Here is a 15,831-nt window from a genome sequence, read left to right on the forward strand (position 1 = left end):
GGGTCACAGAGTTAACATGTGTTAGAGACAGGAATGTAATCCAATAGTTCATCTCCCAAGGCCAGTCATCTATCTACAACTACTTCTCCTATTTAGATTAACCTTTCTAAACTTTAATGATGTCATTCCTTTCCTCAGAACCTTTGTCTAAGGAATAAAGTCCAAACTTTTCAGTTTAGCATTCCAGCTCTCCCAAAAGAGGCACCACCAAACTGACTACTCATCTGCATAATATTAATCCTAGACTCCAGATAAATTGGTTAAGTCATTATTCCTTAAGCATATCTCACCTTACCTCTTCCAACTTTTGTTCATACTATTACTTTTACTTGGAATACCTTCTCATGATACCTCAATCTTGGAAAACTCTAATCATTATTTCAAGGAGCATTCATAAGTTATAACCTCTGTGAAGCCTTATCTGAACACTTCAAATGGGTTATCTTTCTAATACAAATGAACTTTAACAGCATGTTATTTTTTACCATTTATATGATTCTCACATTACTCCATATTGTAGTTATTAGCATCTTTCCTTCCCTCCCAGAATCTTAGCCCTCATCTCTTATTCTTTTAAAACTCTGTTACAAAGCTTTAGCACAGGAGGTATTCAATCAATATTTGATAAATGAATGAGTAAAAGGAGTATAAAATCCTGATTGAATTGCCATCAAGGCAAGTTAACCTAGAAAAAAGGAAGTCCTATTAAAGGTACATTTCACAATTTATCAAGCCTTTCTGATTTCTCTTTAGTTCTAAGATTTCAGGTATTATCACAATCCACAATTATCTTTCCAAATGTCAAAAAAGGAGAAATCACTAACTTTAGGATCCATCAGTGCAGCCCATCAGTATTACTTATAATTATAGCCACATCTCTAAAAGGAGAGTTATTAGGACATTTTTTGAAGCAGCTCCTGTGAGGCCTTATATAAAATTGCAAGTTTATAATTAAGAACTGCCGTGCTAATACTCTAAAATACATTTTAAAGCAATACTGTTTCATTACCCCATGCTAAGCTATTATCATATTGCTGGGAAGGAAGAATCCTTGGGTTTCAGGCCTTGTGCTACCTCTAGGCCATATTGGATGAGTCATGTAACCTCTCTTTCCTTATCTATAAAATGAGAGAGTTGTGCTGAATGTTTTCTGAGATCTCTTCCAGTTTTGAAATTCTGTTATTCTAGAGAAATGTTTATAATTGTGGGGCATATACACAATCCCACAAATTAATCCACAAACTATGTAACTTTAGCATAAATTTAGAGCATTAGCATAAATTAAAGATAGATTGGAACACCATAGTTCTCTTGAGAAGATGATTCCCAGTAGAGAAAACAAAACAAAGAAGAGAGAAAAAAAGTTTGTTTTTCTTAAAATAAAAACACAAAAATTCTTTCAAAAGAATTAGGAAAATATAATTTTTAAAGAGGACTTTTCAAAAAGAATTATATAATATAAAACCAAGTTTGTTTGACCTACTCCAGGATATCATCAAATTCTTCTGTTAAGATTCTATTGAAATGTACAGATAAACATCAGAATCTAGCAGGAGGTGGCATTAAGGGATCAATTCAATCAATTAATCAAAAAGCATTCATCAAACATCTTAATGTGAGCCATGTACTATGCTAAGCAATAAGACTACAAAGATAAACATGATATAGCTCCTACCCTCAAGGACCTTATTCCTAATAAAAGAGAAAACCTATACATAAAAGGATATATTTGGTTGTAAATATGTATATGTGTAAGTTTATATATACTCGTACACATATATACCTATGTATACATGTCATTTTAGTATACAATAAGAGCTATTATTGCCTAATAAACTGGCATCCTGAGTGGTAAACTTAAACATTCTAAATAAAATAAAATAAAAACAGAAAAAGGCCACCAGCATATTAGACAGGTTTCTTGTGGAGTATTTATAGATTGTGGTTTGTCCTTTGTTCTGGAAGAGGACCATAATATCAGGGAGTTGATGCCATGATATGCAAGTGAATGAGATTGAAGTGAGGGAGGGCTCACCTGTCTCACTTTCCCCTCCAGAGCCATTGGGGTCCAGTGGCCAGATAAAGGTCAAGATGATTAGAGATGGTCCTAGATGCAATAGACACCTCAGCCTTTTAAAGCTAAGATCTTCAACAGGTCACAGTTTCCCTGAAGCTGCACCCATTCAGTGAAGGCTAAGTAACAATTGAGGCAAAGAATCTCCTATTTTATCTAGTCAAAAAAAAAAAAAAAAAACTTATATCAATAAATACATAAATGAATGGATGAATGAATCTAAGACCTCAGATTTACTGGCCAAATCAGAAATGATTGCCATTTATATTCAATCTGAATCAATCAGCACCCAAATAATGATCAGCTGGGGCTTGGCTTAAAACCTGTTGATGGCCAATTAGAATACAGAAAAGAATGGACAAAAGAAGGCATGAATGGATTGCAATTAGAGCTAGTGAACGTAGTTCTCATACTGATAAGGTTATGGATCTATTTAAATAGGAAAAACATGAATAATAACCATGCCTAGAGTTACTGATATACCATAGCAAATATTTTAAACTTTAAAGCAGGTTAAAAACCATTTTAAAATATATTTTATCTTTTAGGCACCGATAAAACAAAGATTAAAAACTAGAAAGACATGGCCCTTTTTTTTCAAGGAGTTTATAATTTAATAGAAAACACATGACTTGTATACAAATCAAATATAACAATAGTTAAAAGTAAATAAACAACTGATAAAGGTAGTGTGGTGCATTGTATAGAAAGGATTCTCCCCTCTTGCTGCCCCACAAAAAAAGTTGGTTTTTGTACTTTATCACAACACATACTGGCTATGTGAACCTGACCAAGATACTTGATACCTTAGTGTTCGATCAAGTCTTGCTAAGACCTATAAGTGAAGGTGACAACCTGCAGTGGTAAAGAAAGCTTTCTTATCTGGGAATTACCCATAAAATGAAATCATAAACCTAGACCCTGTTCCTATTCCTATTTTATATATAGAACATTAAAGTTGGCAGAGAATTTCAAATACTTGATTCCATTTGACTTTAAAAACTCATTAATTATTAAGAAATTGATAAGGAAACTGAGATCCAAAGAAATTAGGTTATATGTCCTTGGTCACACAATTTCTTAGGTTTGGGGTAAGATATACAGGGATAGAAGATACAATATACACAGGTACAATATTCATAGAGATTTTTTGTAGTAGTAAGTATTCCTGAATGGGCAGGAGTGTCCATCAATGATTAAAAGATTACACAAATTGTTCAATTACAGAATTCTATTGTAAGAAGTAGGAAATATTAGAATAGTTACACAGGTAAGGGGAAACGGGGACTTTAATATAGGTACTCTGGCTTCGAATTATTTTTTCTATTCATTAAACTCTGGTGTTGCTTGAATTTATATGAAACCTAAATGCAAGATCATATATAATCTGGCGACCGAGCTAGGAGCCAGTATCATGTTTCGCCGCAAATTGACGGCTCTGGACTATCATAATCCTTCCGGTTTCAATTGCAAAGATGAAACAGAATTTAGAAACTTTATTGTTTGGCTTGAAGATCAAAAGATTAGACACTACAAGATCGAAGACAGAGGAAATTTAAGAAACATTCACAACAGTGAATGGCCCAAGTTCTTTGAAAAGTATCTGAAAGATGTTAACTGCCCTTTCAAGATTCAAGAGAGACAAGAAACAATTGATTGGCTTCTTGGTTTAGCTGTTAGACTTGAATATGGAGATAATGCTGACAAATACAAGGATTCTACACCAGATAATGCTAAAAATGCTGACAATGCAGCTAAAAATGTAGAGCCACTGATAAATTTGGATGTGAATAATCCTGATTTTAAGGCAGGAGTAATGGCTTTGGCCAACCTTCTTCAAATCCAGCTTCATGATGATTATTTGGTAATGCTTAAGGCAATTCGCATTTTGGTTCAGAAACACTTAACACAGGAGGCAGTTGCTAAGGCAAATCAGATGAAAGAGGGCTTACCTGTTGCTTTAGATAAGCACATCCTTGGTTTTGGTACAGGAGATGCTGTTCTTAATGAAGCTGCTCAAATTCTTCGATTGCTGCATATAGAAGAACTCAGAGAACTACAGACAAAAATTGATGAAGCCATAGTAGCTGTTCAAGCAATTATTGCTGACCCAAAAACAGATCACAGATTGGGAAAAGTTGGAAGATAAAGAGATTTAGGATTACAGCCTCTCATCTACTTAGGACATCTAGGAACTATGCATAACTTTGGCAATGTATTTTCAATCAAATGTCACTATTTGGGAGGGAAAAAATAACAGAGAATTTTGAATTCTTACCATTGTTGTGTTTTCCATTTAATAAAATTTGAAGAAATGGAAAAAAAAAGATCATATATAATCTAAATGACTACTAAAGTCCCATCATTAGTATATCCAGTATCCAGTATCTGGTCTCAAATCAAGAAGACTTCTCTTCCCAAGTTCAAATTTATTCTACAATCTTTATTAACTGTGTGACTCAAAGCAGGTCACTTCACCCTGTTTGCCTCAGTTTCCTCATCTATAAAGTGAACTGGAGAAAGAAATTACAAACCATTTCATGTCTCTACTAAGAAAATGCCAAATGAGTTCACAAAGAGGCAGACATAACTGAAATGATTGAATAACAACAAAATCTCATTCAGTTCTAAATCTATGGCTCTTAAATAACTTCCAGAAAGGATAGTCGTGTTGTTGAAAATATGTAGTTAACACAGACAATACTAATACATTCAATTCAATTCCTAGAATCAGAGATCTAGAATTAGAAAAGAAGAGATCATTTAAATTTTATAGATGGGGAAACTAGAGGTCCAAGGAGATTAATGGACTTGCCCAACATACCACAAATATTAAGTACCAAAGCTGAAATTTAAACCCTGCTTTTGTAATGCCAGAGAAACTGAGGCAGGAGAGAGATTAGAGAGTTTTTAATATTTTATTAATGGGAGAGTAAGATTGACTGGACAGGACTCTCGTCTCAAATTATCCAGTCAGACAGAGATAAAGATATACTGGGACCAAGGAATTCATGTTGGTCCCAGGTCTGGAGGAGACTATCATCTCAAAGAATCCAGCATCCAGCATCCACCGCCAGCCGCCATTCTCCAGCAATGAATGGAGAATCTCTAACCTTTATATACCTTTTGTGAGACAAAGAAGAGGGAAAGAGTAGGAAAGAGCAGGAAAGCCCATATGGAAAAGGCTATGAATCAAAAAGGAACCCAGAGACAGGATGTCTGAATACCCAGAGATAAAGATGTTAGTGAAATATCTTGGAATATTTTAAGGGATGTTGTAAATTTCTCAAGGACAGAAGATAATCAGGAAGTCTACTCTCTTGTTTATCTTACTTGGGCTAACAATTTATAACCTTAGACTAATTGGTCCTCAGCCTTCATGGACCAGAGGGAGATTTACAGCTTAGGGGAGTAATTAGGGAGACTGAGACAAGGGAAACTTGTACAAGGAAACTGAGTCAGGACAGTTAAATAGAACTGTGGCATAACACTTTCTTTTTTCACTTGAATTCCAAGCCAAGCATCTTTTCCACTATAGCATCATGTCAGAATTCAATGCAAAAACATTAATCATATCCCTATGTCATCCCACTCTCAACTTAAGCAAAGCCTATCCTACATAAAAACTGAAAAACTTTAAGAACTGACTTTGAAGATAATTTTGGAAGACTGTGGGATGAATATCAAATCAAACTTGTAAGAGTCAACATGGCAGAGTAAGCAGTAAATCAGCATGGCTCTCCCACATTTATCTCCAAACAACCATAAAATTGTGCCCCCAAATAAAACCTGGGATCGTAGAACCAGTAAAAAGATATGTAACACAATCTTTGAGCCCAAGAAACTCAGAAAATTGACAGAAAAGGTCTCACTCTCTTGAGTGAAAGGGTAGCATAATTGTGAAAGGAAAGCATTATAGCAAGCCAGCAGTAAGCCCCACATCACTAAATCAGTGGTAGATCCTGATCTCCCTGTGAAGGGGAACAGAAAAATGCCAATACTGGCCTCATGCCAGCATGCCTCATTACAGACAAGGAGCTGTGCTAATCTCAGCTCTGAGCATACCAACAATGTCAAAACACCTAAAGGGTAAAACACCAAACAAAAGCAGGGAGCAGTCTTAGTCAGAAGTAATTCATGGAAGAGCTTTAACAAGAGTCTAAAAATCATATAAGAGAGGAGAAAGAAAAATTGGGGAAAGAAATTAAAGTGATGCAAAAAATAATGAAAAAAGGCAACAGCTGGGGAAAAGAAAACAATTGTGTAAAAAATAGAATTGTTGAAATGGAAAAGGAAATGCAAAAATTCACTGAAGAAAACAACTCCTTAAAAATACAATTAGCCAAATAGAAAAGAAAGCACAAAAGTTAATTGAGATAAACAACTACTTAAAATTTAGCATTGGAGAAATACAAATTAAGATAACTCTCAGGTACTACTACAGACCTCTTAGGTTGGCTAAGATAATGATGAACATTGGAGAAAATATGTGGGAAAACTGGGAACATTAGTATATTGTTGGTAGATTTGTGAACTGATCCAACCATTCTGGAGAGCAATATGGAACTATGCCCATAGGGTTATCAAATTCTGCATACCCTTTGATCCAATAGTGTCTCTACTGGGCCTATATTCCAAAGACATCATAAATAAAGGAAAAAGGACCCATATGTTCAAAAATGTTTGTATTAGCCCTTTTTGTATTGGCAAGGAACTAGAAACTGAGTAGATGCCCATCAGTTGGAGAATGGTTGAATAAATTATGGTATATGAAGGTGATGGAATATCATTGCTCTATTAAAAAAAATGATCAGCAAGATGATTTCAGAGAAGCCTGGAGAGACATGAACTGATTCTAATTAAGTGAACAGTACCAAGAGAATATTGTACATAGCAGCAGGAAGATTATATGAAGATCAATTCTGATGGACATGGCTCTTTTCAATAATGAGGTGATTCAGGTCAGTTCCAATGGTCTGGTGATGGAGAGAACAAAGCCCAAAAGCAAGAGATAGAAAGAGAAATTCCATTTAAAATTGCAGTGCCCAGAGCAGAGAAAATACAGGACAGCCAAAATAATGAAAATTTTAGAGTTTATTGCTAGCTAGAAACTGAACCCCACCAGAACAGGGGAGTCAGTATCAAGCGATTTCAGAGACACATATAGAAAGACATAAAAGTCCCTAATACATTTGTTATGCTAAAGGAATTTCATCCTAGACAGGAGGCAAAGATTATCATACTAAGGGTGCCATTCCCAGACAGGCAATATGACAGTATTTCTTTGTTTATCAAGTTGTCAAGGTCTTAGGTTTTTTAGGGCAGCATATTTAGGGGTGTAAAAATACCATCTGCATTAGGGCATAAGGAGCTAGTAACAAAATTCTAACTATAGAGTTTCAAGATTATATTTCTAATGGTCCAGAGAGGTATCCTTCCACTTCAAAATAACTATAGACAAAATAAAGTATTTGGGTGTCTACCTGACAGACAAACCCAAAGTATTTCATAAAACCAACTCTTAGTTTTATATATTAGTTCAAGAGTTTTCTTACTTTCAATTTTATTCTCTCCTTTGATTTTCAGAATTTCTAATTTGGAATTTATTTTCACACAATAAAATCAGATCTAATCAATTATTTATGGGTAGGCTAAGGTAATATAATAGAAATGACAATTCTACCTAAATTGGTCTAAATTGGTTCAGTGTCATGCCAAATCAAACTGCCAAAAAGTATTTTATAGAGCGAGGGGAAAAAAAATCACATGATGAAAATAAAGCCACCTATAGTCATATAAAAAAAAAATGTTCTAAATCACTATTGATTAGAGAAATTCAAATTAAAACAATTCTAAAGTACCATCTAATACTTTTAAGATTGGCTAGGATGATAGGAAAAGATAATGATAAATGTTAGAGGACATGGGGGAAAACTGGGATACTAATTGCATTGTTGATGGAGTTGTGAAATGATCCAACCATTCTGGGGAGCAATGTGGGTGTATGTACAAAGGATTAAAACTTTGTATATCCTTTGATCCAGCAGTATCATTACTGGATTTGTATCCCAAAGAAATCATAACAGAGGAAAAAAAGGATTCACATGTGCAAAAATCTTTGTAACAGCTCTTTTTGTGGTGGCAAAGAATTGCAAAATGAGCTGATACTCATCAATTGGAGAGTGACTGAATAAATATGAAAATAATGGAATATTATTCTTCTATTAAAAAATGATGACTGATTTCAGAAAGGCCTATAAAGATTTACATGAACTTATGCTGAGCAAAACAAGAATTACAAAAACATTATCAATAGCAAGATTGTGCAGTAATCAACTATAATAGGCTTGATTCTTCTCAGTGGTTCCATGATCCAAGAAAAAAAAAATCAAACTTTGGTTGAAAAAACATTATCTACATCCAGAGAAAGAACTATGGAGATTGAAGCTAAGTCAACACATGCCATGTTCACTTTTTCTTTTTCTTCTGTTTTGTTTTTCTCTCATTGTTTTTCCCTTTGTTCTGATTCTTCTCTCCCAAAATGATTCCTAGGAAATATGGGGGGAAAAAAATAATGTACATGCATAACAAAAAAAAAAAAAAGAAATTAATGATTTAATGAAAAAATGAGTGCTAAAAATTTCTTGATGTATAATTAGGAGAAAATAAAATATCTTTATAAATATTAGCAAACCTGATCTAAAAAATTAGGGCTCTCTCAGTAAGAAGTTCAAATTCCATTTGTCCATCCTCTTTCTGCTTCTCTTGGGTCTAGATTGCATTTTTTAAAAAAAATTTACATCATCTCCAGAGTGGAAGAGAATTGTATTTCATATTCCTCTCAAATAGTTTAGCAATTTTGTTACTGAGAAGCAATTGTTCTCACTTTTAGTTCTTTCTCTGAGAATGGGGGATATTCAATGGACTTTGTCCCTTTTAAAGATTTTTTTAAAAGATGTATATAGGATAATTGTAAAAATTGTTTTTTAATTGAAAAAAGTCAGTTTTCTCTGTCATTTTCTTATCTCTACCACAAAAACAAAATGTTGTAACAAATATGCATAGACAACAATGCCACCAAACCTGTCATTTGAAATTACAGAGATGCTAGCAATAGCAATAAGACAAAAATAAAGATGTTAAAAACGTAAAACAAGTAAAATGTAGCTAAAATTTTCCTGATTGGCAAAGAATATAATGTCATAATTGGAAAATCACAGGTAATCATAAATATATACTATTCAAGACAATTAATAGCTTCAGAAAAGTTGTGAGCTACAAAAATAATCTCTCAAAAATCACTTGCATTCCCATACAAAAATAATGAAATCCAAAAAGGAAAAATGAATGAGAAATTCATTACCAAATCACTATAAAATATATAAAATAGCTAGAAATCAATCTATCAAAGCACACAAAAGACAGTTTCAATTATAACATGTTCTTTAAGAAACATCTTAAATATCTGTAGTAATGGTAAAATCTCATGACAACCACGCCAATATGCTAAAAATGAAAAATTTTTCCCAAAATTAATTTTATTAAGACAGCATTAAAATTATATATTATCAAAATTTTATGGAACTTAATAAAATAACAACAAAATTCATTTGCAAAAAGGGGAAAAATGGAAAAACATGAAGCAATCTAGAAGTTAGGCTTAGACCAAGTTTTTAAACTATCATCCAATACTTTTTAAATCATTATGTAATCTTAATTTTAAAGATTGGATAATTTAAATATAAATGAGAAAGAGATTATGTACCTTTCACAACTACAAGTAGCAGATATATATTCTTAACCATACAAATAATAGAGGCAATTATAAAAGATTAAATAAAAAATTTTAATTATATGAAACAAATCTTCTACATAGACAAAACTAATGTACTTAAATTGAGAAGGGAAGCAGTGAAGTAAGAAGATCTTCACATCTTTGTTTTTTTTTTCTTATAAATGGTATAAAAATTAACATATACATAGAACAAAAACAAAAATCAATTCTCAAAAGAATTGGAAAATATTCATATGCACATGAAAGAATATTCCAAATCATTAATAAAAGAGCAGTATAAATAAAAGAACCCTATTTTTTTTTACCTTTTATCCTGCAAATTGACAAAAAAATGACAAAATATAATAATAGTTAATATTGGAAGGGTGTGGGAAGAGAGGTATGATGGTTCAATTGCTGTTAGAGCTGTGAATTAGTAATATCATTTTGGAATACAATTAAGAACTATGCAAATGAAGTGACTAAAATATTCATACCCTCTGGCTCAGAGATTTCATTAGTGGGCTCCTACTCCAAGAAGACTATTGATAAAAAAAAAAGTCCCTATAAATGCCAAAATATGTATAGTAGCACTTTTGTACCAACAAATAAATGGAAACAAAATAGATAACCTTCAAATGGGATATACTTTTTTAAAAATTATAAAATAAACATTGTGTTTCATGAATGTAATGGATAAGACTTTGTAAGATATAATGAATTTGATGAATGTAGAGATGAATGGAAAGATGTATAATAATATAGGGTGAAATAAACAACATATGCAATGACTACAATAATGTAAATGGGAAGAAAAACCTCACACAAAAAGTCAATTTTGTAAAACAATAAAGAACATTATGTGAGAGAGAAAGAGATATATAGGCACAGATACATAGAGACACAGAGACACAGAGAGAAGATTTCTCCAATTCTCCTTTTTTTCCAGATGAGGAAGGTCCACAAGTACTGTACATTGCATATATCTTCAGACTTTTTTCAATGTATTACTTTTATTTTTCTTCTCTTTCTTTTTTTAATCTTTAGAAATTATTTTATATGAGATGGGAGAGGTGAGGATAATAAGGAAAAATATGGTAATATAAAAAAACAAAAAATAGCTATAACATAAGAAATATGCATAGTCAAACAAAAGAAATTCTCAAATTGACCCCCTTCAAAAACCATATGTCATGACATATCCTAACTTCATTATCTGTCTGTCAGTTAGTGGAAAGCATATTTCATCATTGGGTCAATGGGAAAAAATAATTATTATGTTGATCATAATTCTTTACCTTTTCAAAGTTTTTGTTTTTGCAGTAATTTTATATAAATTCTTTCCTGTTCTGCTCATTTCCTTCATCATCAGTTCATATAAGTTCTCAGGTTTCTCCAAAACCATTCCATTCATTATTATTGTTAAAAAATTATATTCATCACATTCATAAATGATAATTTGTTTAACCCTTTTTCAAATGATGGATAAGACCTTAATTTCTAGTTTTCTATTATTATACAAAGGGCTGTTATAAATATTTTTATACATATAAGACCTTTTCCTCTTTGATAACTTTAGGTTATACTCTTGGTAATGATATTTTTGGATTAAAGATATACATTATTTAGTAACCTTGGACTTTGCCTCAAATTACTTTCTTTAATAACTATGCCAACTTACAACTCCATCAATAGTTTATTAATATGCTATTTTCTTCCTTAGAAAACTGCCTTGCTCATATCCTGAGCATTTATCACTTGGAAAATTCTTATAAATTTGAATCAGTTCCCTAAGTCTTGGAAATGAGACCTTTATCAGTGAAATTTGCTGCACAGATTTTATCCCCCCACATACCTGTTTCCTCTGCAATTAGAGGATAAACTTTTATAACTCTGTCCAGTTTCCCCAGAGGAAAATGAAAGATAGCATAATAGAAAGGAGGGAGGAGTACATCTTTGAAACTTAGGATTCAGCAAATGATATTTGGAGTTACCCACAGTGATCAATGATGAGGCTTGGGAGAGGAGACAAATTCGCACAACTCACTATGTGCTAGCACTGAATGGGGAAAAGAGATTTATTTGAATGATCCAAAAATAAGCCATTTCTACAGATGTTTGAATAAATCTTTCATAAGGAGAATGGACCTGTGGGATCAAGGTTTAAATCACAGAAGTTGAACTGGTATATGCCAAATGGAAAAGATGAAGGGTTGTGGCATTTTCTAGTCTCTAAACTCAGATGTAAATCCTCTCAAAAACTTTTAATTTGTAGTAGTCAGTCACCAGCAATGACTTATTAAATGCTTAGTATGCACCAGGCCCTATGTTGAGTGCTGAAAATACAAATGCAAGCAGAAAAAAATGTATTCCCTGCCTTCAAAAAACTTTCATTCTAGATTAGCTATAAATAATTCTTGATACCATATAAAAAGAGGCTAAAAAGGGGAAGGAAGAAGGGACAAAGTTACCATATGCAACCCCTACTTCTACCAAGGGAGAAGAATAAGATAGTATAAGTATATAGTATAAGAAATATAAGGGAAGTATAAGATATGCATGAGCACTCTCCATAAATCATTCAATCAAAGGAAAAGGCCAAAAGGGTAGAGGATATGTCCAGTGTGTGAATTCCAGAGCTGAAGGCTTCAGGGTGAAGACGTGGGGTAGGATAGAGGAAGTATGAAGTTTGTAAAGAATTTGAAGGGGGAAAAAAAAGAAAGACAAGGAAAAAACAAATTGTGTTTTCTCCTCAGAGATTTTAAGCCTTGTGAACCATGAGCACTTGTAAGAAGAACTGGCTCAACATTTGTTTCAAATTCTGTTAAACTTTTATGTGTATATGTATCTGCAAGTACTGCTAGTAGATATTGTCAAAGATACCAATATAATAGGACATTCTTAGGAATAAGTAAATACAAGTGATTTGAGGAAAATAAGATTCATAATACGTATGGGAATCAGAAAAAGTTTCACATAGGAAATGATACCTGAGATAAGCTATGCTGGAAGCAAGAAATTCCAAGAGGGAGAAGTGATATAGGAACATATTATATACATATTTTTGAAGAAATACTCAAAGTTTCACAATTCTCAAATTCCATATGAATGAGGTAAATGAAGTAGAAAGATGAGAGGTACAGTGTATCTAACATATTTCTGGTATATCTTCTATGCTTTCAAAAATACTAAGGGAGATTTCCAAATTTAAAAAAAAAAGTATTATTTGCAATCTGCCTTTACAAAGGTATAAAGTTCTTTCACAAAACAAGTATAGTGAATAGTATAGATAATGCTACTCTCTTCTCTCTGTTGCTTTTTTTGTTAGCTCTCAGCTTTCTATTATCTTTTTTACTTTTTCTGTATCCCCAACATATAGGCAAGTGCCTAATATATAATATGTACTTAATTAATGTTTATTGACTTACTGGTGAATCTGGACTTAAAACCAGCAGGACTTAAATTTTGTAATTATGTGGCACAGTAGTTAGAGCCTGGGCCTGGAGTTGGGAAAATTGAAGTTCAAATCCATCTACAGATATTTGACAAACTTCATAACTTTGGGGTCACACAACTTCTGTTTGCCTCTGTTTCCTCAATTAAATGAGTAATTCTAAGGGTCATTATAAAGATCAAATGAGATATTTGTAAAGTGTTTAGTATAATGCCACGGAAGTTAGTTGGTTCAGAGGGTTGAGGAGAGGGCCTGGAGTCAGGAAATCCAGTCTCAAACACTTAATAATTGTGTGACACTAGGAAAGTCAATTAACCCTTTTATTACCACCCTTTTCTTATCTGTAAAATGAGCTGGAGAAACAGACCACTATCAAGAAAATCGCCCTGAAATGAGGTTATCAAGAGTAGAACATGACTGAAAAATGATTGAAAAACCAACAACAAATATATAATGATCTATAGTTATATAGCCATAATTATAATAACTATAGTTGTAATTATATTGTTATATAATAATATATAAACATAATATACTTATATATCAATGTATAATTATATATATAATATAACAATGTTACTATAATTAGCAATAATTATATAACTATTGTTATCTATTATTCTATTTATATGTCATATATTAATGCCATATATCAATATAGTATATATTATGTATATACATGTGTTCATACAGACACAAGCAATACAAACGTGCATATGTGTACCATTTCATGTATGCAAATGTATTATATATGGCATAAATAAAAATATATATTATTTTGTATTATGTACGTATTTATATTATATGTAAATATGTATGTATGTATGTATATGTGAGTATACACACATACATATACAATAATAATAGACTTGTGGGCCAGCAGAGTAAAGGACTCTGGACCCAGATGGCTCTAGAGGAGAAAAAAAAAGGTGGTAACCTTGCACAGTGCTCTGTCACTCAATCCAATTCACTTGTAGGTCACGGCGTCACCTCCCAGACATCCAACATGAGCAGAGCAGACAAATAACAACTACAACATCACTAGTCCAATTCATTTGCAGTCCAACTGCACTGACTCATAGAAGAAAGGTACATTTGATAGCCTAAAAGTTGTTTCATAGCTCTTAAAAGGGTTTATTTTCTTTTTGGGAATAGTGACTGAAATGTGATTAAGGATGACTAAGGATGCCCAACTGTGTGTTAAACAAAACTTAGGAATTCTCTATCCCCAAATCAAACAAGATCATGGACTTTGAAATTGAACTACATTACACATTGGACTTAAACAAACAGTTTGGAGACCCTCAGACTGACCTTTTTTCCCCTTTATTTTGAAGCTAGCCTACTATAAGTTATTGGCTAATAGTTCCAGTACCTATGTGCCAAAAGAACCTAGCTAAGTTTTGTCTGAAAGAGGCTTTTTACAATTGAATTCTTCTAGATAAGAGTAGAAAGAACCAGCAGATAGACCTGAAAAAATGATGGCTGGCAAAGGATGGAGGCAAGCTATCTGGCATAGGGACAAAATATTTAGTGGAGATAATGCATTGAACCTAGGAAAACAATGTGATTCCACAAGGAATGTGTTAAAGAAGACCATGATCATATCACCAGAAAATGTCAGTGTGAGTTGTCCAAATCATGTATATGCCATGAATACCCTGTATGTGCATCTTTCACCAATGCTTGGTAAAGTTTAGTATGGGCTCTTGCTTCATTGCAATATGGCAACCCAATGTAAGTAGGGTATAATTTAATTGGCCTAGTAGAACTAGGGCCAGAAGAAATATTTTCTTGTTACTTTTTTGCTGTGATTTCAAGATGATTTTTAAATCTAATACAGACTCAGGGTGGTTGGAAAAAGCCAATACATCATTTGGACCTCTGGTGAGTTATGATTTTGAATGGCTACTGACCTATAAAATTCTTCAAATCTAGGCAGCTAAATGTCACAGTGGTAGAGTAATGAACTTGGAGTGAGGAAAACTTGAGTTTAAATTCAACTTTAGATACTAGCTATGTGTACCTGGACAAACCAATTGATCTCTTTCTCTGCCTCAATTTCACTATCTGTAAAATGAGGATAATAATCATATCCACATTCCAGACTTCTTATGAGAATAAAACCAGATAATATTTGCAAAGTGCTCTGCAAAATTTGAGATGCTATATAATTGTTATATTATTAGTTATATTTTATATTATTGATATTAATTTATTGGAACCACATTGTGAGATAATACTCCCAAGTAGTACTTTAAGAACAGAGAGTACTTATGAAAGCTTTGAGGCAAAGGTTTTCAATTAAATATCAGAAATATAAGCCACACTGACAGGTCTTTGAATTGAAGGTTAAAAAAACTTGCTAAAAAACAAAACAAACCAAAACAAACAAACAAAAATTCCTCAGCTGTGTAATAAAAGGATTTTAAGAAGAGAGCTACAGGTGATGAATGGAATGCTAGAGCAGCAGAAACTACCTAAAAGAAGTTGAAAGTAACAACAAGCTAGGATAACTTGCAAGAAACT

General features: G+C 32.7%; 1 protein-coding gene across 1 annotated transcript; it reads left to right on the forward strand.

Annotated features, from left to right (window-relative positions):
- The first annotated feature begins 3,469 nt into the window (after positions 1 to 3,469).
- LOC127553148 (RNA transcription, translation and transport factor protein-like) lies at positions 3,470 to 4,401 on the forward strand. The gene has a single exon (XM_051983623.1). It carries the CDS (start codon positions 3,489 to 3,491, stop codon positions 4,221 to 4,223), a length of 735 nt encoding a protein of 244 aa, XP_051839583.1. The 5' UTR covers positions 3,470 to 3,488; the 3' UTR covers positions 4,224 to 4,401.
- Positions 4,402 to 15,831: the final 11,430 nt, after the last annotated feature.

Source organism: Antechinus flavipes, chromosome 3 (assembly GCF_016432865.1).
Source record: "Antechinus flavipes isolate AdamAnt ecotype Samford, QLD, Australia chromosome 3, AdamAnt_v2, whole genome shotgun sequence".
Classification (NCBI taxonomy): domain Eukaryota; kingdom Metazoa; phylum Chordata; class Mammalia; order Dasyuromorphia; family Dasyuridae; genus Antechinus; species Antechinus flavipes.

Excerpts from the sequence above, each read along its gene's own strand:
- LOC127553148 (XM_051983623.1), top strand. The coding sequence starts at position 3,489 with ATGTTTCGCCGCAAATTGACGGCTCTGGACTATCATAATCCTTCCGGT.